Source organism: Phytophthora sojae (genome assembly GCF_000149755.1).
Source record: "Phytophthora sojae unplaced genomic scaffold PHYSOscaffold_2, whole genome shotgun sequence".
In the NCBI taxonomy this organism is placed as follows: Eukaryota; Oomycota; class Peronosporomycetes; order Peronosporales; family Peronosporaceae; genus Phytophthora; species Phytophthora sojae.
The window spans coordinates 6218493-6244986 of record NW_009258116.1 but is presented as its reverse complement, the minus strand read 5'-3'; the positions used below and the strand labels follow the sequence as shown (position 1 = coordinate 6244986).

At 52.4% G+C, this 26494-nt stretch overlaps 5 protein-coding genes across 5 annotated transcripts in view; 3 read left to right on the top strand and 2 right to left on the bottom strand.

Moving 5' to 3' along the window:
* Positions 1 to 186: 186 nt before the first annotated feature.
* PHYSODRAFT_325833 (hypothetical protein) lies at positions 187 to 2278 on the top strand (the record flags this gene model as incomplete). The annotated part of the gene is made up of 6 exons (XM_009521744.1): positions 187 to 319; positions 398 to 728; positions 806 to 1178; positions 1272 to 1410; positions 1479 to 2130; positions 2194 to 2278. The coding sequence occupies 6 exons, from the start codon at positions 187 to 189 to the stop codon at positions 2276 to 2278; spliced, it is 1713 nt and encodes a 570-aa protein (XP_009520039.1).
* Positions 2279 to 2717: 439 nt separating this feature from the next.
* PHYSODRAFT_484036 (hypothetical protein) lies at positions 2718 to 3401 on the bottom strand (the record flags this gene model as incomplete). The annotated part of the gene is made up of 1 exon (XM_009521743.1): positions 2718 to 3401. The coding sequence occupies one exon, from the start codon at positions 3399 to 3401 to the stop codon at positions 2718 to 2720; it is 684 nt and encodes a 227-aa protein (XP_009520038.1).
* A 1503-nt stretch (positions 3402 to 4904) lies between these two features.
* Positions 4905 to 5216, bottom strand: PHYSODRAFT_479349 (hypothetical protein; the record flags this gene model as incomplete). Its single annotated transcript, XM_009521742.1, has 1 exon — positions 4905 to 5216. The coding sequence occupies one exon, from the start codon at positions 5214 to 5216 to the stop codon at positions 4905 to 4907; it is 312 nt and encodes a 103-aa protein (XP_009520037.1).
* A 4272-nt stretch (positions 5217 to 9488) lies between these two features.
* Positions 9489 to 10126, top strand: PHYSODRAFT_325829 (hypothetical protein; the record flags this gene model as incomplete). The annotated part of the gene is made up of 2 exons (XM_009521741.1): positions 9489 to 9604; positions 9712 to 10126. 2 exons carry the CDS (start codon positions 9489 to 9491, stop codon positions 10124 to 10126), a joined length of 531 nt encoding a protein of 176 aa, XP_009520036.1.
* Positions 10127 to 12557: 2431 nt separating this feature from the next.
* The window catches only part of PHYSODRAFT_344784 (hypothetical protein), a gene marked incomplete at its 5' end in the record, with an annotated part of 34737 nt that continues 20800 nt past the window's right edge, over positions 12558 to 26494 (top strand). Inside the window, 7 exons of the mRNA XM_009521740.1 lie at positions 12558 to 12702; positions 12796 to 12865; positions 12942 to 13061; positions 21617 to 22683; positions 23086 to 24132; positions 24196 to 25184; positions 26201 to 26351. Of these exons, the coding sequence (XP_009520035.1) occupies positions 12558 to 12702; positions 12796 to 12865; positions 12942 to 13061; positions 21617 to 22683; positions 23086 to 24132; positions 24196 to 25184; positions 26201 to 26351 (3589 nt within the window). The remainder of the gene's footprint in view (positions 12703 to 12795; positions 12866 to 12941; positions 13062 to 21616; positions 22684 to 23085; positions 24133 to 24195; positions 25185 to 26200; positions 26352 to 26494) is intronic.

Genomic DNA, 26494 nt, shown 5'->3' with positions numbered 1-26494 from the left:
GACACAATGGGTGCGTGCGCCTGCCTGCCTAGCCCCTCGGGGGTCTCGACGTCCGTCACCCAAGCCGCAATCCGTTCCATTGCGCTCCTCCATGGACTCCCTCCCCTTGGAGAGAGTGCCGCATGCAGTTTATAACGTACTTACCGTTATGTTAACATAATCCCCGCAGAGGACGAAGTGTACCCCATGACGCTGCTGACCGAGGAGCTCAAGAGCGACGAGGTGGAGACGCGCATCAAGGCCATGCGGCGGCTGCGCACCGTGGCGCAGGCGCTGGGCCCGGAGCGCACGCGCTCGGACCTGCTGCCGTTCCTGCGCGGTACGTACTGCAGTTATATATAAGGTTAAGAGGTGTTATTGCGCCCCAGTTACTAACGTGTCTTGCCCCCCCGAGCAGAAGCCACCGAGGACGAGGACGAGGTGCTCGTGGCGCTGGCCGAGGAGCTCGGCGGCTTCGTGGACCTCGTGGGCGGCACCGAGCACGCGGCCGCGCTGGTGGAGCCGCTCGAGGTGCTGGCCGGCGTAGAGGAGACCGTGGTGCGCGACCGCGCCGTCGAGTCCCTGCAGAAGGTGGTGGCCGTGGTGCCCGGCGTGGGCGACGTCATGGTGCCGCTGGCCAAGCGCCTGGCCGAGGGCGACTGGTTCACGTCGCGCGTGTCCGTCTGCTCGCTCTTTGCGCCCATCTACGGCAAGCTCGCGGACGCCGGACGCAAGAAGGAGCTACGCGAGTACGTGTCCGAAGCTGTGGGGGACGCAGGGACTTGTTATTTGATGCTGATACTATGTGTATTGTTGCGCTTTGCAGCTTCTACCAGCTCATGTGCAATGACGACACGCCCATGGTGCGCCGCGCGGCGGCCGCCAACATCGGCAAGTTCGCGGCCACGATGGAGAAGGAGCATGTGGCCTCCATGATTCTGCCGCTTTTCCGCGCGCTCACGGCGGACGATCAGGACAGCGTGCGTCTGCTCGCTATTGAGAACTCGGCGGCCATTGGCGAGCTGCTCTCGCAGGACGAGAACTCGATGCACGTGCTCCCGATCGTGCGCTCGTCGGTCGAGGACCGCTCGTGGCGCGTGCGTTTCAGCATCGCCAAGGACTTCTTCCCGCTGTCCCGCGCCATGGGCACGCAGATCACCGAGTCGGAGCTGCTGGGCTGCTTCAGCAACCTGCTGCAGGTACGGGAGCGGTGGATTTCTTAGGCAGGCAAGCAGGGCGACGGTGTGGAATGATGGAACAGGTGGCTGACAACGGGTGTTGCTGCTATTCAGGACGCGGAGGCTGAGGTGCGTGCTGCTGCGGCGAAGAACTTGTCGGGCTACATCTCCATTATCAAGAGCGAGCTGTTTTCGAGCGAGATCCTGCCGCTGCTGTCGGCTCTGTCCCAGGATACCGCCCCCAACGTTCGCAGTACGTTCTCATATTGTTTTGTTTCGTTCCGGCTTGTGAAACATTTGCTAACTTGTGTTTCACTGCAGCTGCTGTTTCGATCGCGTGCATGGAGCTCGCGCCCAAGCTGGGCGAGGCTACGTCCAAGTCGACGCTGGCGCCTCTGCTGCTGCTCTTCTTGCGCGATGAGGTCGTTGACGTCCGGCTTAACATTCTGAAGCGTATGGAACTTCTCGCCCAGTGGATGGCTTCTTTTGAGTCGGTGCTTCTGCCGGCCATCGCCGACCTCGCGCGCGACCTGCAGTGGCGTGTGCGTGAGGCTGTGATCCTCTCCATCCCCGCCCTCGCCGGCAGCCTCGGCGGCCAGTATTTCCAGGAGCACCTGCTTGAGATCTACGTTAGCGCGTTCACGGACATGGTGGGTGAGGTTCGCCTGAGCGCCACGAAGATCCTGCCGCAGCTGCTAGAGGCCCTGGGCAGCGACTACATCCTTCAGAACGTTATGCCGCGCTTGAACCAGATCTTCGACAAGTCCGTGATTTACCAGGAGCGCGTGAATGTGCTGCATGCGCTGAAGCAGATGGCCGTGGAGAAGGTGTCCAGCGACCTGTTGACCCTTATGATGACGCTGGCGATCCGCGGCGCTCACGACAAGATCCCCAACGTTAGATTCGTGGCCTCCATGACCTTAGAGCAGCTGTGTAAATTCGCCGATGCTTCCGTGGTCTCGGCTCAAGTCCGGTACGTTTAGTAGCTCGCTTCGAGTTTATCACGTGGAGCTGACCTTTGTTGTGTTATGTGCAGACCCTGCCTGACGGAGCTGGTGAACGATTCCGACATGGACGTCAAGTATTACTCGAGTATCGCGCTGGATGCTGTCCAGGGCTAGACAAGTGTAGGACACGCGCTGTTTCGTGAGGATTCGCGGAGGTGTCGTCCCTCCTCTTAATTCCTTTCTGGCTTCATCTCGTGCGTTGGACCCCTCGAGGAGCGGCGTCGCTCGGCCCCTCCCGTCTCCGGGACTTGTTTTTCTCTGCTGCTCTAGAGGTTAGGCTGGGTTAGGCGCCTGACGGCAAGCGGCAGGCAAGAAAGAAGACACATAGTGACCTCTCCTCAGGCAATTGTAAACGAAACGCTGGTTGCTGGTCGGTCGACGTGCTTTCTTGCCTCGCTTAGTCATAAATCTGTCGCTGTCTGCCTGCAGACGTCTGCCCACACCTATATCATCCTACAATCTATCATCTTAGTAGTGCCCGGGCATCTTCATCGCCGGGGGTATCAATACCTCTTCGTCACTCTCTTCAACATCCTGACAGCCGCTTGCTCCTCTATACGCGCGGCAGGATGACGGCCTCAAGGAAGTACTGGTGCCAGCGCGCGTCGTCCGTGATCTCCGGGTGGAAGGCCGTGACGAGGATGTGGTCCTTGCGCGCGGCGATGATGACGTCCACGGGGTCGGAGCCGTCGGCGGGCTTGGCGTTGGCCACGCGCGAGAGCACCTCGATCTGCTCGCCCACCGAGATGATGGCGGGCGCGCGGATGAAGACGGCGTTGTAGGGCTCGGCGTCGAAGCCCGGCGGGCCCGCTACGAGCATCTCGAAGCTGCGAACCTGCGCGCCGAAGAAGTTGCGCGAGACCTCGACGTCCAGGCCGCCGATGAGCGTCTGGCCGCCCTCCTCGGCGTGCTTGGCCTGGTTGCTCAGCATGATCATGCCCGCGCACGTGCCCCAGATGGGGCGACCCGCCGCCACCCACTGCTTGAGCGGCTCGATGAGCCCCCAGCGCACCGCCACCTTGCCGATCGTGGTGCTCTCGCCGCCGGGCAGCACCAGCGCGTCCACGCCCTGCAGCTGCTCGGGCAGGCGGATGGCCACGGCCGTCACGACCACGGACTGGCCGGATGCGGAGGTGGCGCGCAGGCCCTCGAGCATGTCGATGTGCTCCTCGAAGGCGCCCTGCAGCGCCAGGACACCGACAGTCAGCGTGCGCGTGGTGGAGGTGGACTCGGCCATCTTGTCTTGCGTCTTGTGTCTTTGGTTGGGGGGTGAAGGGTGAAGTCTCGCACTGGGCCGGCGTGTTGAATTCTGCTTAATTCGGAGACGCTGGACGTGACTGACGTCCCACTGGCCCACAATCCGGCCCACATCAGCTGGTGCGACATTCGGACGACCGAGGGGAATGAGTTACAGACGATCCTCTTTGTAGTGATAGCCTCGGGAGACCGCTTTTTATCACTATGCAGAGGCATCAATATCTAGATCTGTACACCCCGCGCCAAGTTAATATGAACACCCACGTTTTGCCCTCTAGCTCAGCCATTTTTACGAGTTGTGCCACGGTGTTTAGATATGTTGTTTGTGTCGTTAAAACACATACGAGCCTTGTTTTAACGTCCCCAATAGTGAAGTTTAAGATGGGGCTACCATACAAGTGACCGTTTTGGCCATTGCGACAAATATATGAACACCCAATCCCATATACAAAAAACAAGTGAAAAGGAATGATGGTGAACGGATGGCTACATCTATAACAGCCACTAGTCCAAGGCGTGGAGGCAGCTCGCCGCTACCAATGATCTCGCCAAGCACACACCGCCGCTCCCATCGAGCTGGTCTCATTCTACATTTGATGGGGAGGGGTGCGCCACTGACGGACATCGAGCGAGGGCGGATCCAAGGGCTCCACGAGGACGGGTTAGGCCTACGGCAGATTGCGCGCCAAGTGAAGCGCTCAGTGGGCGCCATCAATCGCGTGCTCTTCGTGACCCCGACGGAGCGCAAGCCACCGGGCCCCGCGACCTCGCTGTCAGAGCGCGAGACGCGCTACCTCGTCCGCACTGCCGCAAAGGGGCAGCTGTCGGCCAAGCAGCTTAAGGAAGAGCTAAAGCTGTCGACATCGGTGCGCACAATTCAGCGAGTGCTCGCCGGTGTCGACTGGCTTGTGTATGCCAAGATGGGCAACACGCTGCCCCTGTCGGCAGAGGACAAGCGCGCGAGAGAGGCCTGGGCGTGGGAGATGCTGATGAACAAGGATCCCGTCCGATCCTGGGACACCACCATCTTCTCTGATGAGAAGAAATGGAATCTCGACGGGCCTGACGGATTCCAGACCTACTGGCGTGATAGACGCCGCCCCGCTAGGCAAATGAAGCGTCGTCAAGCGGGGGGAGGCTCCGTGATGGTGTGGGCTGGCTTCAGCGCTGCTGGCAAGACGAAGCTGGCGGTGCTGCACGGCAAGCAGAACTTGGACGACTACGTGTACACTGTGTCCGAGTTCATGCTGCCGTACGCCCACCAGCACTACGGGACGGACTTCACCTTCCAGCAGGACGGCGCTTCGATCCACCGCTCCAAGCGCACGCAGGAGTTCTTCGCGGAGCAAGAGGTTCGGGTGCTGCCGTGGCCGGCACGCTCGCCCGACCTCAATACGATCGAAAATCTCTGGTCGATCATGAGCCGCCACGTGTACGCTAACGGCAGACAGTTCAGCAGCGTCAGCGAGCTAACGGCGGCACTCTAGGAGGCCTGGGATGCTAGCACTCGCTGAATTGTGCGCACCGATGTCGACAGCTTTAGCTCTTCCTTAAGCTGCTTGGCCGACAGCTGCCCCTTTGCGGCAGTGCGGACGAGGTAGCGCGTCTCGCGCTCTGACAGCGAGGTCGCGGGGCCCGGTGGCTTGCGCTCCGTCGGGGTCACGAAGAGCACGCGATTGATGGCGCCCACTGAGCGCTTCACTTGGCGCGCAATCTGCCGTAGGCCTAGCCCGTCCTCGTGGAGCCCTTGGATCCGCCCTCGCTCGATGTCCGTCAGTGGCGCACCCCTCCCCATCAAATGTAGAATGAGACCAGCTCGATGGGAGCGGCGGTGTGTGCTTGGCGAGATCATTGGTAGCGGCGAGCTGCCTCCACGCCTTGGACTAGTGGCTGTTATAGATGTAGCCATCCGTTCACCATCATTCCTTTTCACTTGTTTTTTGTATATGGGATTGGGTGTTCATATATTTGTCGCAATGGCCAAAACGGTCACTTGTATGGTAGCCCCACCTTAAACTTCACTATTGGGGACGTTAAAACAAGGCTCGTATGTGTTTTAACGACACAAACAACATATCTAAACACCGTGACACAACTCGTAAAAATGGCTGAGCTAGAGGGCAAAACGTGGGTGTTCATATTAACTTGGCGCGGAGTGTAAAAGAGTACTACTGTACAACTTAGTGGGCGGTATCTGTAATGCCACCATTCAGGCACTTGGTGATCTTGTAGTGCACTTGATACGTGGTCAAAACACTAGATACAGTACAAGTAGTTGTTGCGCTGGAAATTATAATATCTACTACTACGGCGCGAGGAGTGATGAGCAGGGATGGGAACAATTCGAATTAATTATGCATATGGCCCTCAGAAACAGAAAAATAAATCATTCGAATAATTCACATTTACACCAAAAATGTATCTACGCTGCGAGCAGCAGCAAATGTTACGCCGACGTAGTCTTTGCTGTGTTTGTCATTCAGCCTGAACCATAATTTTTAATGAAGCTGGGACAGTATTGGCTCTGGTGACGCATGTCGCCCTGGCGAGGGTCGCCGAAGGGCTTAGGGAATGCGGAAACGGTGTCCTTGCTTGTGCTTGGCATGCGCAACGAGACTAGCAAGTGGCGCTGGCGCTGGCAGCGTCGACGACCGTCAAACAGCCACTTCTCCATAATTCGCTTTTGAGTTGTGGATCAAAAGATAAATAAATTAAATTACAAAATCCACATCTATCTACATCTTCATTTCAAACGTCCCATCCCTGTGGGCATTATTCAGATGGAACTGGGAGGACTGCACAGGCAGTTACAACGCGAAATCTAGTATAGCGCCCAGGCCAAAACGATAAATGCACGTTCCAGAACCACATCATGCAAAACTTTTAAGATTATTAAAAGAATATGTCCGCGAACTCGGAGAATCCAAGCTCATTCAAGGTCGCAAGCGACCCACGTTGTGGTTGAACTTTGCCGGACATGCTTTACGAAATGGGTATTCTCGCCAGCAATCGGCTCCACTTGGGCATTCACCGGTTTGTAATCAGTAGTTTGACGATACTCACTCGCATTTCCTGCCTTCTTCACAGGCAGCGCCGGGCACGCCCACCTTGCTTCTGGATTCTCATAAACCCAGCCTAGACTGACCAACTTGTCGTTGAACTCTTCTAGGAAGCTCTGGAGTTACGGTGGATACTTCCTCGCTTTGGCCTTGCACGGCTTAGCACCCGGTTTAAGGCACAGCTTCAACGGTGGCACCTTTGCCGGTGGGTCATCTCCCAACTTGACACGCCAAATTTCATACATGTAGATCACAGTGCGCAATTTCTCCACTCGATCGCTAGGGAATCCTTCATCCAAGGCTCGTGCTATCATTGCCTCCACTGCTTCTCTGATCTCATCTTCATCTTCCCTGCTGATAGCAGGGTCATCCTCAATATCGTCATCATCCGCTCCATCGGACCACGCAAACAGCTCAATCTGCCTGTCAACGTCAATTCCCAACATGCTCAGCACATCTCGGCCAAGCAGAAACTCATCATGACCCTCCACAACCAAATACTCCACAGGTGAATGGATGTTGACTGGTCCCGCTGTAGTTCGCAGCAACAGTGTCAAGTACACCGTCTCCTTCACTTCCAACGACTGTCCACCAACCAAGTCACACGTAATTGATTGACGCAGGCGAAAGGTTTCAATCTCCGTTCCATTCAATTTCTCCAAATCTTCACGCGAAATGCACGACTTGTACGCCCCACTGTCTGCACAATAGGGTAGCTCGAGTAAGTCGTTCACCCGAACTGTTGGTTTGCCCTCAGGCAGGCACTTCCTAATTCTCCGGAGGCGTGCGGTGCCGACTGAGCGGTGGGCGTCGCGCACTGAAGCTTCTGCTCGAGCTGGAGTCCGACCTCTCGACACGAGGACAATCACGCACTTGGTGTCTACCACCACAGTTGAAGCAGCCATGTTGACTGCTGCTTCGGTTTTGTCTCCACTCATCACGATTCACCACCACTTTGCGGTCGGAGCCACGCCACGACCCCTGGTTATTACGATTTCCTTGGTAGTTGGTCTAGCGAGAGGAAAAATCACCTGCCTTCGACGACTTCCTCTCTCGATTCGAGTTGCCGCCGTTTTTCCGATCACCGCGACTGCGTTGTCCCTCCGAACCACGCATTGCCCGTCGATCTTGTCTTGGTCAAGTGCCTGCTCCAAGATGAGCTTGAACAAGTCAGGTACACTCGATTTTGCGTTGGGCGCACGGAAGTCGATCTCATTTTTCACCTTCTTCTTTAATATTGCAGGCAACGCGTCGACCAAGATCTTACACTTCTTCTGGATTCCGTCTTCTGTCTGGAACAAACCAACGAGACCGTTCGTACGGATCAAAGTATTACACGCGTGAAAGTATTGGTCATCTGGGCTTCAACATCACCCTGACTCTCGTCCACGGCCAGTTCGCGCTGGAACAAGTCCTCGATGTTGGTCAGAGTGCGGTTCTTGAAGCTCTCCACCGTCTTCATCACCCAGTCCCGCAAATACTCCTCAGTGAGTTCGCTCTTGTTCTTCACCCAAGTCACTTCGCACAGGGTGTCCAGCGACGACTCGTCAATCGAGTTGCAAACATTCGTCATCACAGCCTCGATCTCCTCCCCAGTAATTTTACATCTAGCCTTGATCGCCTCTTCATACTCCAGACGAAGGTCCAACCATCTCGTCATTCCGTCATGTTAGTTAACGGTCTCTTGATAGTGATAACGCCCAATCTCGTATTACTAAGCACTATCCGGAGGTTGGAGGATGATTTGACTTGAATTTGTATCTCGTCGGTCATCGGGAGAGCCTCCATTAGTGCTAACCAGAGGGTATCCCTATTCGGGATATCACTCCCGAATCTGGATGTAGACTTGGAGCGAGTGGCAGGATGCTTGTTTTTCGGGCTGTTTGATTTCATCGCTGGCGTTCCCGAAGCGGAGACAATTCTGATCACGGATGCCAGTGACGTGGGGTGGTCAGTTATTGTGACTCAAGTGGCAAATTGGCAGGCTCGAACTCCTATTCACGAGCAAGAGCATGAACTGTTAGTGTGTATGGGGGGAACGTTCACTGGTGGCCAGCGAAATTGGAGCATCATCGAGAAGGAAGCATACTCGATCGTGACGGCCAGCGATAAGCTATCGTATCTTTTGATGCGGCCAAAAGGTTTTCGAATGTATTGTAACCACCGGAATCTCATCCATGTATTCGCGCCTGCGCAAGAGATTAAGAAACATGTCAGAGGAAAGTTATTACGCTGGTCGATGAAACTCATGGAATACAGGTTTACGATCGAGCACATCGAGGGAGTAAAAAAACGTTTGGGCGGACATGATATCGAGGTGGGCCGGTTGCAAGCGCTCATCAGGCACGACCATAAAAAACTGCGTCGAAAGCGTGGAAGGGCGGAAGATGGCGATGCAAATGAAGAGGATGCCGCCGCAAATAACGAAGTGCGTGAACCGAGAGTGCCAACCATTCGCCCGTTCAGTGGTGACGGTTTTGAGTGGCCTGAGCTGGCAGCTATTATGGCAAGTCAACGGCAGCACTCCGCCACAAGGCCGAGCGTCATGACCAAAAATAATGAAGGAGTGTGGTTCAAGAATGACTGTGTGTGGTTACCAGCAGAGGACAGCGAGATCCACTTGGGCGAGTCTTATGGAGAGTATGCCTACCTACTGGTAATGAAAGATGACGTCACGCACTGTACCCTGCGTCGTGCCGACAAGTGCAGTAACAGCTCAAGCAATCATGGACTAGTACAGTAGGTTTGGTGCACCGCGAGTGTGGATTAGTGACAACGGGACTCATTTCAAGAACTTCACGCTTGCGTAATCACCGTGGATAAACGGGTCGGTGGAGCGACTAAACAAAGACATCATACAAGTGCTGAGGGCAATGTACCTAGAATACAAGGTCAGCATCAAGGACTGGACCAATTTCGTGTCAGCTCTACAGGCAAATCTCAACCATACCCCTGTACCATTGTTGGGTAACCATGCCCCTGTCGGGTTATTCTGTGTACTTCCGGCAATGTCGCCTATGGTTTTCTATCTGGATGCCAAGCAAAGAAAGTCGGTGCATCTTGGCGAGTACCCGCAGTACATCGAAGCGAAATTGCAAGAGCTGCGTGAAAGCGCCCAGCTTACGTACAGGAAAGTGATTAGTGCACGGGCTAAACAGACATCAACCAACGTAACTAGAAACGTGCAGCGAAACCGAACCTCGATGTCGGAGACTTTGTTCTTCGGTCAAGGGTGGACCAGAAGCATAACCACAAGTTGTTGGTGACACGGATTGGTCCGTACCAAGTGCTGGGAGCGGACGAGCACTCTTTTAGGGTTCGACATCTCGTGACTGGTGCAGAACAAGATGTACACAGCTCTAGACTGAAGTTCTACGCAGACAAGAGCTTCGAGATTACGGAGGAGATCCGAGAGCACGTGGCAGCTCAAGGTATTGTTCTCACAGTAGCTGAGCTCGTTGAGCATCGATGGAACAGTGATAAGCACATGCACGAGATACTAGTGTCGAAGAGATGCTTAGAGCCTATTGAAGACTCGTGGGAATCACTACCTGAACTCTTCAAGGATATCCCTGCTATGGTGAAGGCGTACACGAGTATCAAAGGCGACAAGGAGCTCAAGAAAGCCGTGGCAGCTCTGGGGTAACCCAGTAACCTGTGTGTACCCCAAGAGTAACCGGCGTGATGTAACCTGTAACCGGATGCATGGTGTGTAATCTATGTGTAACTGGAGTACGTAAACGTAACCAGGTACAATGTATAATCAAGTGGCTCATTCACAACTTCCCGACGTTCGTGAGCCAAGTCTTGAAGGGGCGGTGAAGTGGGTCGAGGACGTGCAAGACGTGACTCACTCACTGGGCCTTGACTAAGAAGCCGAGGCCGAGCTGGTGGTAGGTTATTGAGGAGGACGAGTAGAGGACGAGGCTACGAGTGCCCTCCTGTTGAATGATCCTAGAGACTAGAATTACATCTCACTTCTGAATCAGCACCAATACAAGCAAGGGATCCAAGGAAGCCACCAGCTTCCCTAATACGTGTTTCGTGAACCGACTACACGAACCTTGAGATCTGTTTGCAGCTTGTAGAAATTTTCTACTTGAAAATGCATGTACTTATCTCTAGTGCTATTACAGTCTGCCTGAATCGTTCTCTTTACTAAATTTGTCCATCCGTACCCTGCTCAATATATGTACTGATTCATACCAGTGTCGTCGGTAGCACACCGGTTCGATCTGCCCACGCATATAAACCTTTTGGTGGGCCCAGTGCGGCACCGGAGTCGTACCGGTTTCAAGAAAATGTACCAGCTAGATGTCAAGAAGGGTCATCGTTTGACTTGATGTACCACGGATATAATCCTATTTGGTCTGTGATAGTAGCACTAACGTAGCTTCCTATCCCAGTATAATGTACTTTTACTGGCCGATAGGTCATGCTGCTAGGCAGCCCAAATCGGGTTAATTCGCGCCTCGGTAACTGAAGCCAGTAAACTGAGGCCGGTATCGTGGTCCATTGTCACTGGCTGTCTTTCTACTGGTGACCCGGTAACTGGAGCCGGTAACTGAGTCCGATCTCGAGTCAATTGTTTTCTGTCTTCTAGAGATCGTGCTTCGTCAGGGCATGACTTCGGCCATTTCGCATTCTGAAGCAACCGGCACCTACGTACGTACCTATCCCCCTGTTTTTCATTTATCTCGCGAGCTACAACGGTTACTCAGTACAGCCACCAAGTTCCCTAAACTAACATGGTCGCGCGTTTTTCGCCATAATTCGCACTATCAGGTTCACTATGACGCTGAATTCGAGGACGTCGTCTTAGCTGACTGTTGTAGATGACGTCGCAGGCTGTGTCTACCTCGGTCTCGCTGATAGACACCTGCATGGCCATGGGACTTCAGTTATTGTGCAATTTCGCATTCTACCACTAAACCAAGTAGCCGAGCACACTTTCGGTCTTGTAGCTACTGCATTTGTACTTCGTAGTTAAAACTCGTGTTGTCCTTATACCGCTCCAAACTTACTAGACAGTATCTACTTTTCAGATCGCATTACCAGGCAGACGCTGCGGCTGCGAAGCAGCCGCAGGAGACGCCAACGGGTAATGATAGAAAGCCTGCTATCAACTAAAACAAAACAACAACAGATATGGTCAAAATCCCCCATGCTAGCCTTTGCGGGGTCCTAGTGCCGTGGTGGAGGGTGGTGCTCCGGTAATCGTTGTAGAGGCGGGTGGCTACAGGAGACACTCTATGTATGTAGTATAGCCCTCAATTATACCAAACTTTGACATTGAGCAGACTATTTTTTTTGAAACCCTTAAATTTCAAGGCTTCTTCGGCACGACTGCATTAATGGCCACACGACCGCTACGTACGGCAATATTGCAGCTGGGGGTGTATACGGTGCATCTTGGAGCTAGAAGTCGCGGTCTATAGATAATTTTCAGGGTACAAACAATGCGAAGAAAATAAAACGCAACCTTAACTATGATACAAGATATTTAATGCTCCAGGTTTCTTATAAGGGTATCGCCCATGAAGCTGATATTTCTTCCTCTCACTTGCTAGGCAAGAGAGGCGACGAGTAGTTAAGCTTAGAGGTTGCGCTCGCACGCCTTGATAGTCGTCGTAATACTGCTGTGGTGAAGGTTCTGGCTGCCTCCATAAAATTGCTATCCCAGCCTGTGCGTAGCCCTAGTTTTGGCATGGTTGTTTTGAATCGAGCATTTGGGCAGAACGACGCAGAAATGGTGTAGTAAATGGAAGATATCATTGATGTTGCCACGCTTCCTTTGCAGTGCAGCGGCTAATTGAGACACGGAATCCTACCAGGCGGCACAAAAAGCGAACCTTCGGTATCAGCTGAACATGTTCCCCTCTTTTTTGGTCGGGTTGGGATGACGTCCTGCCGGTAGACGGCTCCGAGCTGAGTCTCGGCGCCGCTCTGCGGGCGCTGCCTTCGGGCAACGTCTAGTCCCTTGCGGGAAAGTGTGAGGATGTCTTCGTGGGCAAGGCGTTGAGGTGGAGGCAAGCTGTGGCCAAGGACTCGCCGCGCAGAAGGCTTCGCTGCGCGCTATGAGCGGGCTCGCCGGGGCTGTTAACGGCATGGCCCAGGAAGATGAACTGGACGCGCGACAAGACCAAGGTGTAGGGCGGACTCCCGAGCGGGACTTTGTACTCAAGACGATGGCGGAGGAAGGATTCGGCAGGAGGAGCGCACGTGTTTCGTGAACCGACTACAAAGTTAAGTTTAGTGAATCAAGGTTCAAAAGCGAAAATGGCAGAATCGAATGTCGTCGACATGGGCTCTGAGAGCAGCAATGCGGCAACGGCCGTGAGTTCAACATCGACGGAGCGCTCATTGCGTTCAAGGCGAACTGCTCGTTCGGAGACAAGGCACAAGAACAGATACTACAGATCAAGGAACAAGAAGCGAGGTGTTGCATCGATCGACGGCAGTACCGACGGCTTCCAGACGTTGACGAAGAGACCTGTGAAGGAGAGCGACGCAGCGAGCACCATTTTCGCCAAGGACGAGGAGGAGGGAGGGGGAGCACGGAGAGCCTCACATTTCCTGGCGTATGCGGAAAAAGGTACAAACCGGAACTGTACCCAGTTGTGGGTACAGTAGCGGTTTGCCTTGCCTGATTTTTGCACCAACCAAGCAAGATAGAGTCTAGGAAGGAGTAATAAGGCTACGCGAACACGTACAGACAATTAGGGAAGCTGGTGGCTTCCTTGGATCCCTTGCTTGTATTGGTGCTGATTCAGAAGTGAGATGTAATTCTAGTCTCTAGGATCATTCAACAGGAGGGCACTCGTAGCACTCGTCCTCCTCAACAACCTACCACCAGCTCGGCCTCGGCTTCTTAGCCGAGGCCAGTGAGTAAGTCACGTCTTGCTCGTCCTCGACCCACTTCAGTTGGCATTTTTAATGTTGTAAAGCATTACCGGTTGATATCTGGCATCTACAGTTTTTTAAGGCCAGTTTCCGGGCAGATGCTGCGGCTGCGAAGCAGGCGCAGGAGATGACCGTAACTAATAAGAAAAGCAATCAATAAAATAAAGAGGGGTTTATACCAAAATCCTCCTATCCCAGCCTTCGCGGAGCCCTAGTACACGTCAGCCTCCGACCAAAACAGCGCACGGGTTCAGAACAACCACCGTCGTTTTCTATATGCCAAGGTGTCAGTTTTCTGGTTCGTTGTGGAAAAGACTGATCAACAAATGTCATTGCGTCGTATTTATGTTCTCAAATCCATACTGATATCAGAGAGATTTTTTTCGAAAATGACAATCGTTGATCGGCTTCCCTCCGTGGTATCACAAAAAGGGCAGCTGGGCGAATTGAAAATGACGGTGGGCATTTCAAATCGAGAATTTGGTCTGAAGTCGGAAAAGTATACGCCAAAAGTATACACGTCCTTTTTCTACGTGGTTGGATTGAATCGAGCCATTTGGGAAGAACGACCCGGAAATGGTGTAGTGAACAATACTCAGTCGTCAGAATTTCGCAAAACGAGCGGAATTAGCTGATCCTACAGGTATTGTACATTGCCAAAATCATTGCAAAGCACAATAGATGGATAATTAAAGTAAATGTATCTTTTCCTGGTAGTGGTACTCTGTAGTATTGTGCTTTGCAATGATTTTGGCAATATGAGGCGAGATTTGCTGTATTTATAGCGATCACCTGCTAGATTTACGATAAATCGAGGTGCATAAATGAGCGAAGGCCTAGAATTACGCTAAAAGCGCCACAATTGCAATTATGTCGGCTTTTATACCACAAGCACCTAGACACACGGTAATTACAGTGCGCGCCAAAATGATAGGACTACCTCGATAAGTTCTCATAACTCAGTCAATATTGATTATTTTCATGTGCGGTTTCGAGGTTACGCTGGGAAAGACCAGGTATGCGCTAACACTCGCATTTTTGCGCTCTATGCGATAGCTCACATAAAAAACTGTTTACGTCCAGAAGTAGCTTCTAACATTACCGATCGGATACGCACTTGAAAGAATGCGTCTAACGTATTGCACCATAGAATTCGCCAAAACTAAGGCAAGATGCCATTTAAGCCTCCATCCTGCTACACTTTGTAAAAAAACTCGTCTAAATAAGTAAATTTGTTTTTTCGATGCGAAATGCTAGATTTTAAGACCCATATACTTGAAATTTGCATGGGCTCAGTACCTAATTTTTCTGTGGCCCACATATCTGATTGGTCCCTATTGGGCTTCTCGTATTGTGCTTTGCAATGATTTTGCCGACCATTTTAGACGCTAAATAAGGCAAATCCTGCTCCTAAATATGTGTGAATGAAGATACATGACCTGCTAAAATTATGCATAAATTCACATCCTCATATATATATCGACTTGGGAGAGCCTGTCAGCAGCCATGAATTGGACCAGTACACCGCCGTCTATGATCCCCAGCACATCCACCCTCTTATGCATACAGTGCGCGCCAAAATGATAGGACCACCTCGATAAGTTCTCATAACTCGGTCAATATTGATTATTGTAAGGTGCGATTCCGAGGCTAGTTACAAACCACGCTGGGAAAGATAAGGTATGCGCTAACACTCGCGTTTTTGCACTCTGTGCAATAGCCCACATGCAAAAAACCGTTTATGCCAAGTCGACACAAATTAGAATCAGCCCCATCCCAATACAAAATCCTATATTAAGGGAAAGCCTGCACAAAGCGATATGAATGGGAATTTGTATGGGGACAACTTCCACCGCCGCCTAGAACGCGTCCCCTCATGCAAAAACCAACACCAATGGGATATCTGATAAGTTATTTATGAACTACATCTTAGCTCAAGCGAAGGCGCGGGGCTGAGACGTAGTTGTTAAGAACGAGCAGCTATCTAGTGAGGCACTTACACACCAGTCTTTCTATAGCAAATCATAGGGATTCTGCAGACGTACTACATAGACTGACGTTCATGCTTAGTTCTCCCTCAATATCGCTGAAGCAGCGGTGCCATTCTTATATATTGTAGCAAACACTTCATACTACGTAAGAATAGTCATGGAATTGGCTCGCGCCATCCCAGTGTGAACGCACTGGCCGGTGGAAGTTGTCCCCATACAAATCCCCAGTCATATTGCTTTGTACAGGCTTTCCCTTAATATAGGATTTTGTATTGGAATGGGGGTGGTCCTAATTCGTGTCGACTTGGCAGGCATGGTTATCGAGCATTTACGTAGATTCATTACGTTACAAAGGCCTATCAAAATCTACCTACATTGCGAACGTGGTGCCGTCGTATTACCATTAAAACCAAACCTGGTCGTGTATGAGTTTAGTTGCCCTTCTAACGTACTCGCCCTATTAAAGTCCGGACTTTATTGGCCTAGAAGCCCGAAATTATTCGATATTTTATCAGCCCTAAAACGTTTATCTTGAAGTTTGAGTTTGTATGCACAAATCCATAAGTACCGGTATTTCTTGCGACATGCTTATATTCGGGAAGGGGCTTATATTTGGACGAATACGTCAGCTGTAACTTAATCGGTGCGTTGGTCGTCTGAAACACCTGCCTTCAAAACTTCGAGCAAGTCAAGCATAACTCTGGTACTTCCTCCTGGTTCGAATGATTGCAACTTTGGTAAAAGGCGGTGCATTTACACAGAGCGAGTATACTTTGCACGAGAAAGAGGAAAATTGGCGCATTTTCACAGACCGATTGCCTGCTAACTCCGTCAGTTCCGTAGTGCTACATGCGTGTAGACCTTAGAAGGAAAGCATCAGGTCGCACCAAGGACGCTGTGCTGTTTCCTCAGTCAGATAATCCTAATTCGGCTAGAAAGTAGAGTTATTTGCTCCGAGATTCCGACCCCCGATTTGATTTGGTCTTAAGTGCGAAAAATTCACTCGTATGCACGAAAATGACTTTTTTTAACGCCCGGAGGAAGTATCGCGGTGCCCCACATATTCAATCAACGGCTCGAGTTCGCGCGGCCTCCAATACTGTATTCGCTCTCGAACACTTCCATCCATTTGGGCACAGATTCGGGATCGCGGTGCCCCGCATGAACAAATCGTCAGCTGGCGTGCCGCGTCGCCACTAGGAAATCTAAATTGCACACACAAAAGTTAGCTCCGTAAGACTGATGGGCAGCAGCGCGCTCGGTACCACAGCAGAGAGTATAAGCCCGCGGAGGGTGGGGGTTACCGCAGCAACCGCAGCAACCGAGCATGCCGCGTTGATATGTTGCATGGATAGATTCGTAGATTCGTGGAAACGGGATCTTGGTAGCAGCGCTCAGTGCCACGGCAGCGAGTATGAGTCCCCGGAGGGTGGGGGCCACTGCAGCAATCGAGCACGAACTGAAAAGTGAGAAGAATCGTGGGAGAAGTTTTGACGGCTCGAGACGCGCCGCGCCCAGTCAAGTTGTTTCAGAACTCTCCTCAACCTTTTTCTGGGAATAATGCATTTTAATACTCCCTTTTGTTGTAGATTGTTTTCAGAAAGTTTTGATATCCAAAACGCAATGCGCATGCGACTGATGCTCCGCAAACGGGGCGTGCCTAAGTCGCGCGCGCGAGTCGAGTTTGTCGTTTGCATTTAATTATGCTATCTCTTTAAATCATTGGCTCGGTAGTACAATTGAGTTTGCAAAGGCGCTACCTGCCCAATCCTCTAGTAATTTACGCACCTCAGCACATCGTTTACATTCGAACCAAAGCTCGGTACAGACAATCCTGTACTAAATGATACCTGACACAACTGAAATATTGTTATATATGATACGAAGTCTATCCATCGTCTTGGTAGTTAGACAAATGTATTTACCCTATGGAGTAAATTTGATATCTGCTAAATGTGAAATCTGATACAAGATTTCGACCAACCTGATAGCGTCTAGCAAGCTACAAAGAAGCTTGTGATCGACGTTTGCGTGGTCTTTTCTTCCTTTTCGCGACGCAACTGCTCCCACACCCACGCCTACAGCTTGCGAAGGTCGAGTAGCAGCTTTTCATCAAGGTCGGGATGCTCCGACAGCATCGAAATAACATTCCGAACTGCTGTCGCCTGCTCAATGGTGGACAGCTCTGGCGTAACACCCTTCGTGTCGCCAATACTGTCATCGTCGACGTCACCCCCTACCGTCTCGATGAAACAAACGTCAGCTTCTTCACTGAGCAGCTCTTCTGTTGTGAGAATCTGCATTTCGGTATCTTGTTCCGCCGGATTGCACACGAAATCGTCAATATTCATAGGATCTCAGACCCGAAGTATGGCGAGGCGGCGGGACAGTTTCCCTCCAGATGTAGAATAGACTTGTCCAAACGTAGAGTCACCAAGTCCAGACCCAAACACGTAGAGCCCTAGTCACAGTCGACCGACCTCGGCTGGACTGAAGACTCCGCTGACGCTCCTTGAACTTGGACTTGACCCGAGTGAGGCGTGTGTGTACCTCCCTTGTGATCCCCTTGAATAGCTATTCATAGGGCTACGCTTTGGGCCCAGCCGGAGGTCAGCCACAGCTACTTCACGTCCTCTTCCAGTGTCTCCATACGGTGCTTGCTCCCCACTTGACAGGCTCACGTCTGCACGTGTCGTAGCTCAATATGCACCGGGTTTTCTTCAATGCAGACACGACACTCCACACGCATTCTGTCCTTTTCTTTCCAGACCTTGGACCAGGTCTTGACAGCTTCTTCACTTCCTCCGGCGGCTCAAGCTGAGAGCCGCACAACTAGGTCTCCCTCGCTCCTCGACCTAGAGTAGCCCCGTGCGTTGGCTCGGCTTGAGCCTGTCTTGATCCAGGGTTCACGCTCTCTGCCCTGGGACTTCCGCGCACCACGCCCGATCTCCAAATGTCAGGCGGACACCAAACAGTCCACGCCAAATGTCGGGCCGAATCCCAACCAGTCGCACGATCGCTCCACAACCAACGGGAAGGCTCTTCCTCCCCGGTCAACATGAAATACACACCGAGAGCCACTCCCAAGTGTCGGTTCGACGCGCAACGATCAGAAATAGCCAAACAGAGCCCTCCTCACACATAGGGGGTACCGAATTGGTCTATATGGGAGCCTTGAATTTCACTGGAGGCGCTCCTTGACACCTGCGACCACACAAAATCCGACCACGTGCGTCTTTCGGGGCAAATTCGACTCTGATTGAAATATTACCCATGCAAACATGAACCTATCAACTGGGGGTGCAAAACGCCCTTCGGAAACACTAAAACAACAGTGAGAAGACTGTCGAGCAATCTGCCAGCAACGCGCAGTCGCGTGCGGTGCTTCAACTTGAGCTCAGCGATGATTGGGCGAAACTCGGATGCGCCCAGAGCCCAGCGGCTCTGGGCGTAATCACCTCCAGCAACCCAGATCCCGCGCTTGTGATTGGCCATATGAAGTGCGTCATCGGGGTGCGACGGGAGACGTCAGAGCTGATTTGTCTGCAATCACGGGATGACGTGACCTGACACGGCGACCCTCTACAGCGGCCCAACGCGAGCACAACTTCAACAGCACTCTGAGCCTCCAAGGCTCCGCTGGACCTTGAACATGAAGTGTCCACCAGCGTCCACCAAATCCAGCCATGTCCAGCAAAGTCCAGCAAGCTCAGGCTGAACCTCCTCGGAGGTCAGGGAAACTTTCCTCGCTGAGACGTCAAAGGCTTAGTCGATGCACATCTGGACCTTCCGAGGTTTTGGCAATGACACAGCGCGGGCTCCTCGGCCTCAGGACACGTCGGCTAAACTCCGCGATGCAGCAAGCGCATCCAAGTGGTAGAAGCTTCACACTGTCCGGGTACGCACATTGTCAGACTCACTCCTTGCTGACACTAGTGATCAGCGCGCGAGGTCTGGGCGTGGCAACGTTCCGCAAGCACAGCGCCGACATCCCAGGGTTCAGTCGACTCCGGTAGCCGTTCATTTGAGCCTCGGTGACTTCTGCACTTCACATCTGAGCTTGGATACTATCAGCTAACAGGCTCCGCAGTCCAGCTTCTGCCGTATCCGTATCCCACACGCTTGTTCGACTTCGAAGTTGCACTTGGGCACCAGCTACATAGACCAGGGGCTCCACCAGGTTCTCCATCACCGACGTCGTCCGAGCGTACCATGGGCTGAGTCACTGCGTCCTAGACCAAGCATGTCAAAGGTAGTCGCCCGACGAGGTTCGCCAAAATCTGAGCGGACTTCGTCACAGAAGTCTACTCAGACAGCTCATTATGTTCACGTTCAAGACATCAGCTGCCTCTCTCTGCGACCGCCAGATAGACGACATGCCATGCACGAGTTTTGTCAGCTCAACACAAAATCACCAGCGCATTCTTTGCGCATCTCACGCCAGCAAGCTTTCACCCACCTCATTGCTTGTAATTTATCGTCATCGTAGATGGCACGGGTGAGACCTTCCTCTTCTTTGTCCAGGGCTGGCTGAAGTTGGCGGTGGCGGTACCGTCGTTTCAACGAAGCAATGGCATCAAGTGGCTGCTACTTGGACGTCGTATTGGGGGGCAATGGCACCACCTGGTCGAGCATCATGCCGGTGATAATGTGAGGAGGAGCATTATCAATCAGCAAAGCAACTTTCCGCTTTGGCTTGCCCATATCCACGTTGAAGTCAGACAACCACTCACGAAACAAAATCGCCGATATGCAGGATTTCTTATTGTTCCGATACAGGAAACCCAACTGCTCCCCAGTCGTTTTCTTCAAGCATCTTGGCTTGTAGGTAAAAAGGAAAAACGGCTCGCGCATGTCGGATCCATTAGCATTGCAAGCCAGGGCTACCGTGAGTCGCGTTTTACTCTTCTTGGAACCTTCAATCTGGCGGGTAGCAATCGTTTTGTCCCGGCACACCTTATAAAATAAACCCGTCTCGTCGAACTTGTAAATATCTTCGATGAGATACTTACTAAGGATGGCCCGAATCCGTTGCACTTGCTCTGTAATAGATGAAACATCCACGGATCCGCTCTCGCCATGCCAGCTGAATCTTTTGAAGCCATGGCGCCCCTGAAACTATTGTAACCAGCCATTTGAGAACTGCATCTGGTCCTCTGGTGCGACTCCCATCTTCGTCAGAAGACGAACGCCTTTTGCCTTGACCATACCACCGTCCAACATGACGCTGCGGCTTTGGCATTGCAGAAACCAGTTCACAAGGGCTTCATCCAGCTCAGGAAATGGTAGAGGTCGCGAGCGCCGGATAAGTTGGTCATCGTCCCGGATATTGAGATAGCGCTCTCGATCTTTCAGGATTGTCGAAATAGTTGCTTCCATACGACGCTTGACGAGTGCGAACTCACGCTGTGCCTGCTCAGCTAGCTTGTTTTACGTTAGCAATGCCTGGTTCTCATGCCACTGACATATGCGCTTCTTTTGCTCATATGTGAGATTGCCGACGTGTTTCTGCTTTCTGCCAATGATGAAAGAACTGGGGTGACCTCAAACTGAGATCCAAAGCTTCGTGTTGAGCTTTAAATAGAGTCCAGTGAGAATTGTAGCGACGGCGGAGACAACTATAGCTGGAAGTCTTGCAATCTTACCCACAACTTACATACTTGATACTATTGCTATACATGATAGGGTCGTCGTCCACGGATCGTATCAGGCGTGCTAGTTTTGTATGTACATGTATGAACCAGCATGCCACCTATAACAACATGCAGGTACCCAGTTTGCAGGTGAAGACAGTATGAACACGCTCCGTTCCATGTTTGGCGAGCGCGTCTAAAATGGGAGTCGATGTACTAAGCTTTCAACTTTTGCGGCCCAGCCCACCAGACAATACGCAGAGAAACGGGTCAGCTTACGTAGCTCGCCAACGTGACAGCACGAGATATTGACAAGCGTTTACCCGGCGATAAAGTATGCTTCAGTGGTTCTGAAGCATATTGCAGTGCAAACTTACCAGAAGTAAGTAATAACATCATGGCTTTTAGTGGCAACCTTTAGTTTTTAATGCGAAAGTAACCTGAGCAATAGAGTCATAGATACAGCAATTCGTATCCTTTAGATGTAGTTGTTTAAGTTACCAAGTACCCTACTTCGGAAAGAAAGGTACCCGGTTTGTGTACGTTACAAAATTTCGCCGGCCCTGTGAATTGGTCGTTGAGCATATCCCGAGTGCCCCTTCATAAAAGGCGTGACGTGACGATAACCATGGCGCAGTGGCTGCTGCTTTTACCTCTGTTCTACCTGTTCTCCATCGCTGCATCAATTGACGTCGACCCGAGTCGCAGCCCCGTTGTCGCTCTACTGCCGCGCCACCTCGTCGCGTTCTACCCGCTGCTCTCGGACTCTCTGGACTACGCCCCCGACGGCTATATCAACGGCTACAGCCAAGATGCGCTCCTCACACGCCGTTCTATCGCCGGTTCTACCTCTGCCAGCACTGCAGCCATCACACAGAAGCTCGGACTGCGACTGGAGCAAGGCACCGGCCTGGACCTCCCACTCAATGTCAACAGCCGCAACTTCCCCCAGCTCACGGTGGGCGGCTGGGTCCAGGCTCGGGAAACAATGGCCGTCACCCAGGGGTGCTTACTATCGCAGAATGGCTCGACTGTGGGGAGGTCGGTGTGTGTGGATCGAGGGAGGTGGGTCGTGGGGGGTCTGGAGGCTGCTGGGGCGAGGGTGAAGGTGGATCAGTGGTCGTTCGTCGCTGCAGCGTTCAATGGCAGTTCGACACATTTTTACGTCGATGGGGAGGTGATGGCAGTCGACTCGGAGGCGAAGAGTGTGGCCGGCCAGTTGCTGGTCGCTGGAGCTGCGGTGGATCAGCCGTTGGGCAGCTTCTCGGGATACCTAAAGTCCGTGTTTGTGTTCGCTGTGGCGCTGTCCAGGACGGAGCTGGACTATTTGATGACGGCGAAAGATGTGGCGGCAAAGGTACCGGGAGACGCGGCCCCGGTGCCAGCTCCAGTCGTTGATCCGGTGGAGAAGACAGAGCCGATCCCCCATTTTTACCTGAAAGACCGGCTAGATCATCTCGTCAGCGCACGACAAGTGATCGACCCTGATGGGGACGAGTACAATGCTGCGTTGCCAACGATTGATGATACGGAGCTGCTGTCTGTGGAGTTGGTGTACAATGACGACGTTGTAAGCAGCGATACGGTGGTGAACACGTCTACAGTCCCGTTGAAATTGACTTCAGTCGACCCGGTACAGCGAGAGGTTCATGTGGGGTCGGAGGTGACGGTGCAAGGTACGCGCAGCTTTGACAGCCAGCTATCCGTGTGTCGGATAGATGGGAGTGTGGTTTTTGCTCCGGTCACAGTCACGGCAGCCTCAATGACGTGCGCAATCCCGGATCTTGGCGCCCAAGCGACCACTTTGGAGCTCTCTGTATCCCAGAACGGCATCGATTTTGTATCTGTCGGATTATTTACTCGTCTGAATCGCCCGGAGGTGCTTCGATTATCGCCGGTACAAGTTTGGCGGTCGATAACACGGCAACTTATCAGCATTTTCGGCATGGATTTCGTAAATGTGACGTCTTTAGCGTGCTCTATCGGTGGGATACCTTCTCGGGCCGTGCTCCTGTCGCCATCGAGGCTGCAATGCGAGGTTGAGCCTATGCGTTATGGTCGAGGGTTGGAATCGGTAGCAGTGAATGTCTCTGTCAACGGCGTGGACTACTCCAATGAGCCCGTGGAATTAGAATTTATTGATCTTCCATCTTTTACTTCGCTGTCGCCGGACAATGGGCCTGCTGGTGGCGGAACAACAGTGACGATTTACGGACAAGACTTCCGTGAAGATACGCGCTACGCTATTCTCTTCCAACCGGATATGCAGACGGATGCTACGTTCGTGAGCGAGAATTCCCTATCATGGACGACCACTGCGGTAAATTTCACAGGCATCGCGGATCTCAAGCTGGCAGTCGAAGGTGTTGTATTCCCTGAAATTCCAAGCCTCCAATTCATGTTCACCGTCACACCACAGCCCACGTCAGTGTTTCCGCGACTTTTGCCTGTTCACTCGGAGACAATTCTGACGATTTCAGGAACAGGCTTCGGCGATTTTGACGGCCTTCGCTGCTCTTTCGTGAGACTTGGAGCCGACAGCGAAGCGATAAACGCGCAAACCAAGACGACTTCGGCTACATTCGTGACGAACTCGATCATTCAGTGTCCAACGCCGCGTTTCGATGTTAAAGGGTCGTATGGAGTCGCGGTATCAAATAATGCGCAGGATTATTCCGGACAACGCGATGCTGTGACTATCACCGTCCACGGAGACGTTGAGCTGGAACATGCATCAGTACTGTCCGGGCCAGCGACGGGAGGAACTGTGGTGAATATCACGGGAACGAACTTTGTGCCTTCAGCAGATGTGGCTTGCAAATTCGGCACAAGTCGAGCTCGGGGCTCTTTTGTGTCGGATTCGACGATCCAATGCGTGAGCCCTGCTTGGATTCCAACGACTGTCGCTGCTGGAGTCGCTCGAGTGCCGATTACCATCGCCCTGAACGGGCTGGACTTCTTCAACTCGAGCGTGCCATTCCAGTACTACGCTCCGCCCGTTATCAGCTCGATCTCGCCGTCGATGGTGCCCATAAATGCGTCGCTGTCTCTGACTTTGTATGGCAATTATTTCATTTCGTACGGAAAAGTGGTGTGCCGCATCGGACCAACCCTTCAAGTCGCTGGTGCGGTGATCAATGGAGGACGAGGTGTTCAATGTGACGCCACTTTTACTAACATGACCGCAGGCGTGGTGGATATTAGCGTTTCTCTCAACACCGGGTCCGACTTCTCTCGTAGCCAAGCCAGCCTGTTCGTTCATAACCCCATCACAATAACCGGCGCTGACACACCGTACGTGGCCAAGAATCTCGATTCCACAATAACAGTCCGCGGACGAGGATTTCTGCGAACTAGTGGAGTTATCTGCGCCTTTGGACAGGAGGCAACGAGCGGAACTTTCATTGCTGCGGAGGTCGTAACATGCGCTATTCCTCGTACTCTGCTCTCCAATCGTGACTATGAGCTACGTGTCAGTCTGAACAACGGGACGCACTTCTCTCGCGAATCAGCGCGTGTGTGGGTGTACGACCCGCCAACGTTCAACCACGTCACAGCAACTTCTGCCGACAAGAAGGCGGTTCTCCAAGTCGCTGGCAGTGGATTTGTGGTCAACGCAAGCGCCGCTCTCTCGATCGACTGCGTGTTCGGCGCCTATGGATCGGTGCCTGCACGAGTGGAAAACGCTTCGAGTCTCGTCTGCGTTGTTCCAGATATTGAATTTCCTGGGGGTACTGCGAAGACTTTGGCTCTCGATTTCCTGGTGGGGTCGTCAATCATTAAAACGCCTCTGAACTTCACGTTCGAGCCGATCTTACCGCCCATGCCGTTGGATCCGGGTGAAGTACCGGGAAGAGCAGCTCCAGCTTTTCTGAGTAATTTCTCTGATGATCAACTATTGGCACCTAAACCTCCAGACACGTCCGACTCACCGACCGCAGGACGAAGTATCGAGCCTGAAGTTGGTGACATATCACCACAGTACGTGGAGCAGGGGGCACGAGTGAACATCACGGTTCGCGGACAGAATTTCGACAAGAACTCGACGTTTTGCCACTTCAGCTGTCACTCTGACGCTGTTCCTGCCATTGTGTTGTCAAGCGCGTTTGCGTTGTGCCCCTTCGGTGGCACCGACGCTGAACCAGGGATCATCGCAGTATCGCTGAGCTTCAACCGTGTACGCCCCATCATCTCCACGGTCTCATTTGCCTATTATGCGGCTCCTACAATCACGACGATTTATCCTCAACGAGGACCATTGGGAGGAAATACCAAAATTCTCGTAGCGGGTACAGGCTTCATCGACCACGAGCCTCTGTACTGTCATTTCGACGACCAACCTAATGTGCCTGCAGCAAGACTCACTGACACGATGCTTCACTGCTCCACCCCGCCTAGTCACACTGGACGAGTATCAAAGCTCCGTGTTTCGATTAACTCGAGCATTTATTCTGCCGACATTGCCGAGTATTCGTACCAGGATATGCCCCTGTTGGACACTATATTTCCATCTTACGGGTCCGTGGAAGGCGGGGCGACTGTGATTCTAACAGGTCGGTGGCTTAATGCGTCGGAAGACGTGGTATTGTGCACTTTTGGCGCTTTTGTTGCCGATACTGCCGTGCTGAATTCGACCACCGTCGTCGTGGAGATACCCGCCAGTTCAGTGACTGGTGAGGTTGCTGTACAATGCAACCTAAACGGAGAGGCTATCACACCGGATGGACTGTCGTACCACTACCTCCTGACCCCCCACGTGGCTCGGGCTACGCCACAAGTGATCTTGTCATCGGCGAATACAATGATTCTGGTGGATGGAAGCGATTTCAGTGAGAATTACCCGATGAATTGTCAATTTGGCAATGCGAGCAGTGACGCTACTGTGATATCCTCATCGCAAGTACGGTGTGTAGCGCCTCCCCAAACTCCAGGCATTGTGAACGTTTGTGTCGCCTTGGGAGGTAATCCCATTAGAGGCTCGTGCATCGGATTCGAGTATGTTGGTACGTATTTATGTTTTTAGTTGATGATCCCCACCTAAGCATTGACATTTTATGCCTTTGAATCCCAGCGGAGCCTGCACTTCATCAAGTGATCCCACCGCTTGGACCGGAGACGGGGTCAACGAGACTGCTAGTCGTCGGGAAGGACTTTAACTCTCGAGCCGACATGCGTTGTGCTTTCAGCCGCGAGGATGGTTCTGCTCCCGTTACGACTCCAGCCTTTGGGGCGAGCGAACAGGGCATTGTCTGCTTCACGCCTCCGTTTAGTCCTGGTCTGGCCACCGTCCAAGTCGCTGTGGGCGACGCGATTTCAAGCAGCAAACTACAATTCAAGTTTACAGGTACGCGTCTCATATTGCATTGATGCAGCGCGCTCAAAGCTCTAATCGTTCTGGTGTCGTATCTGTCTGCAATCAAGTGAAACCACGAGTGTTGTCTGTCTCTCCGCAGCGTACTTCTGGAGCTGGAAACGTTATCGTGGCGA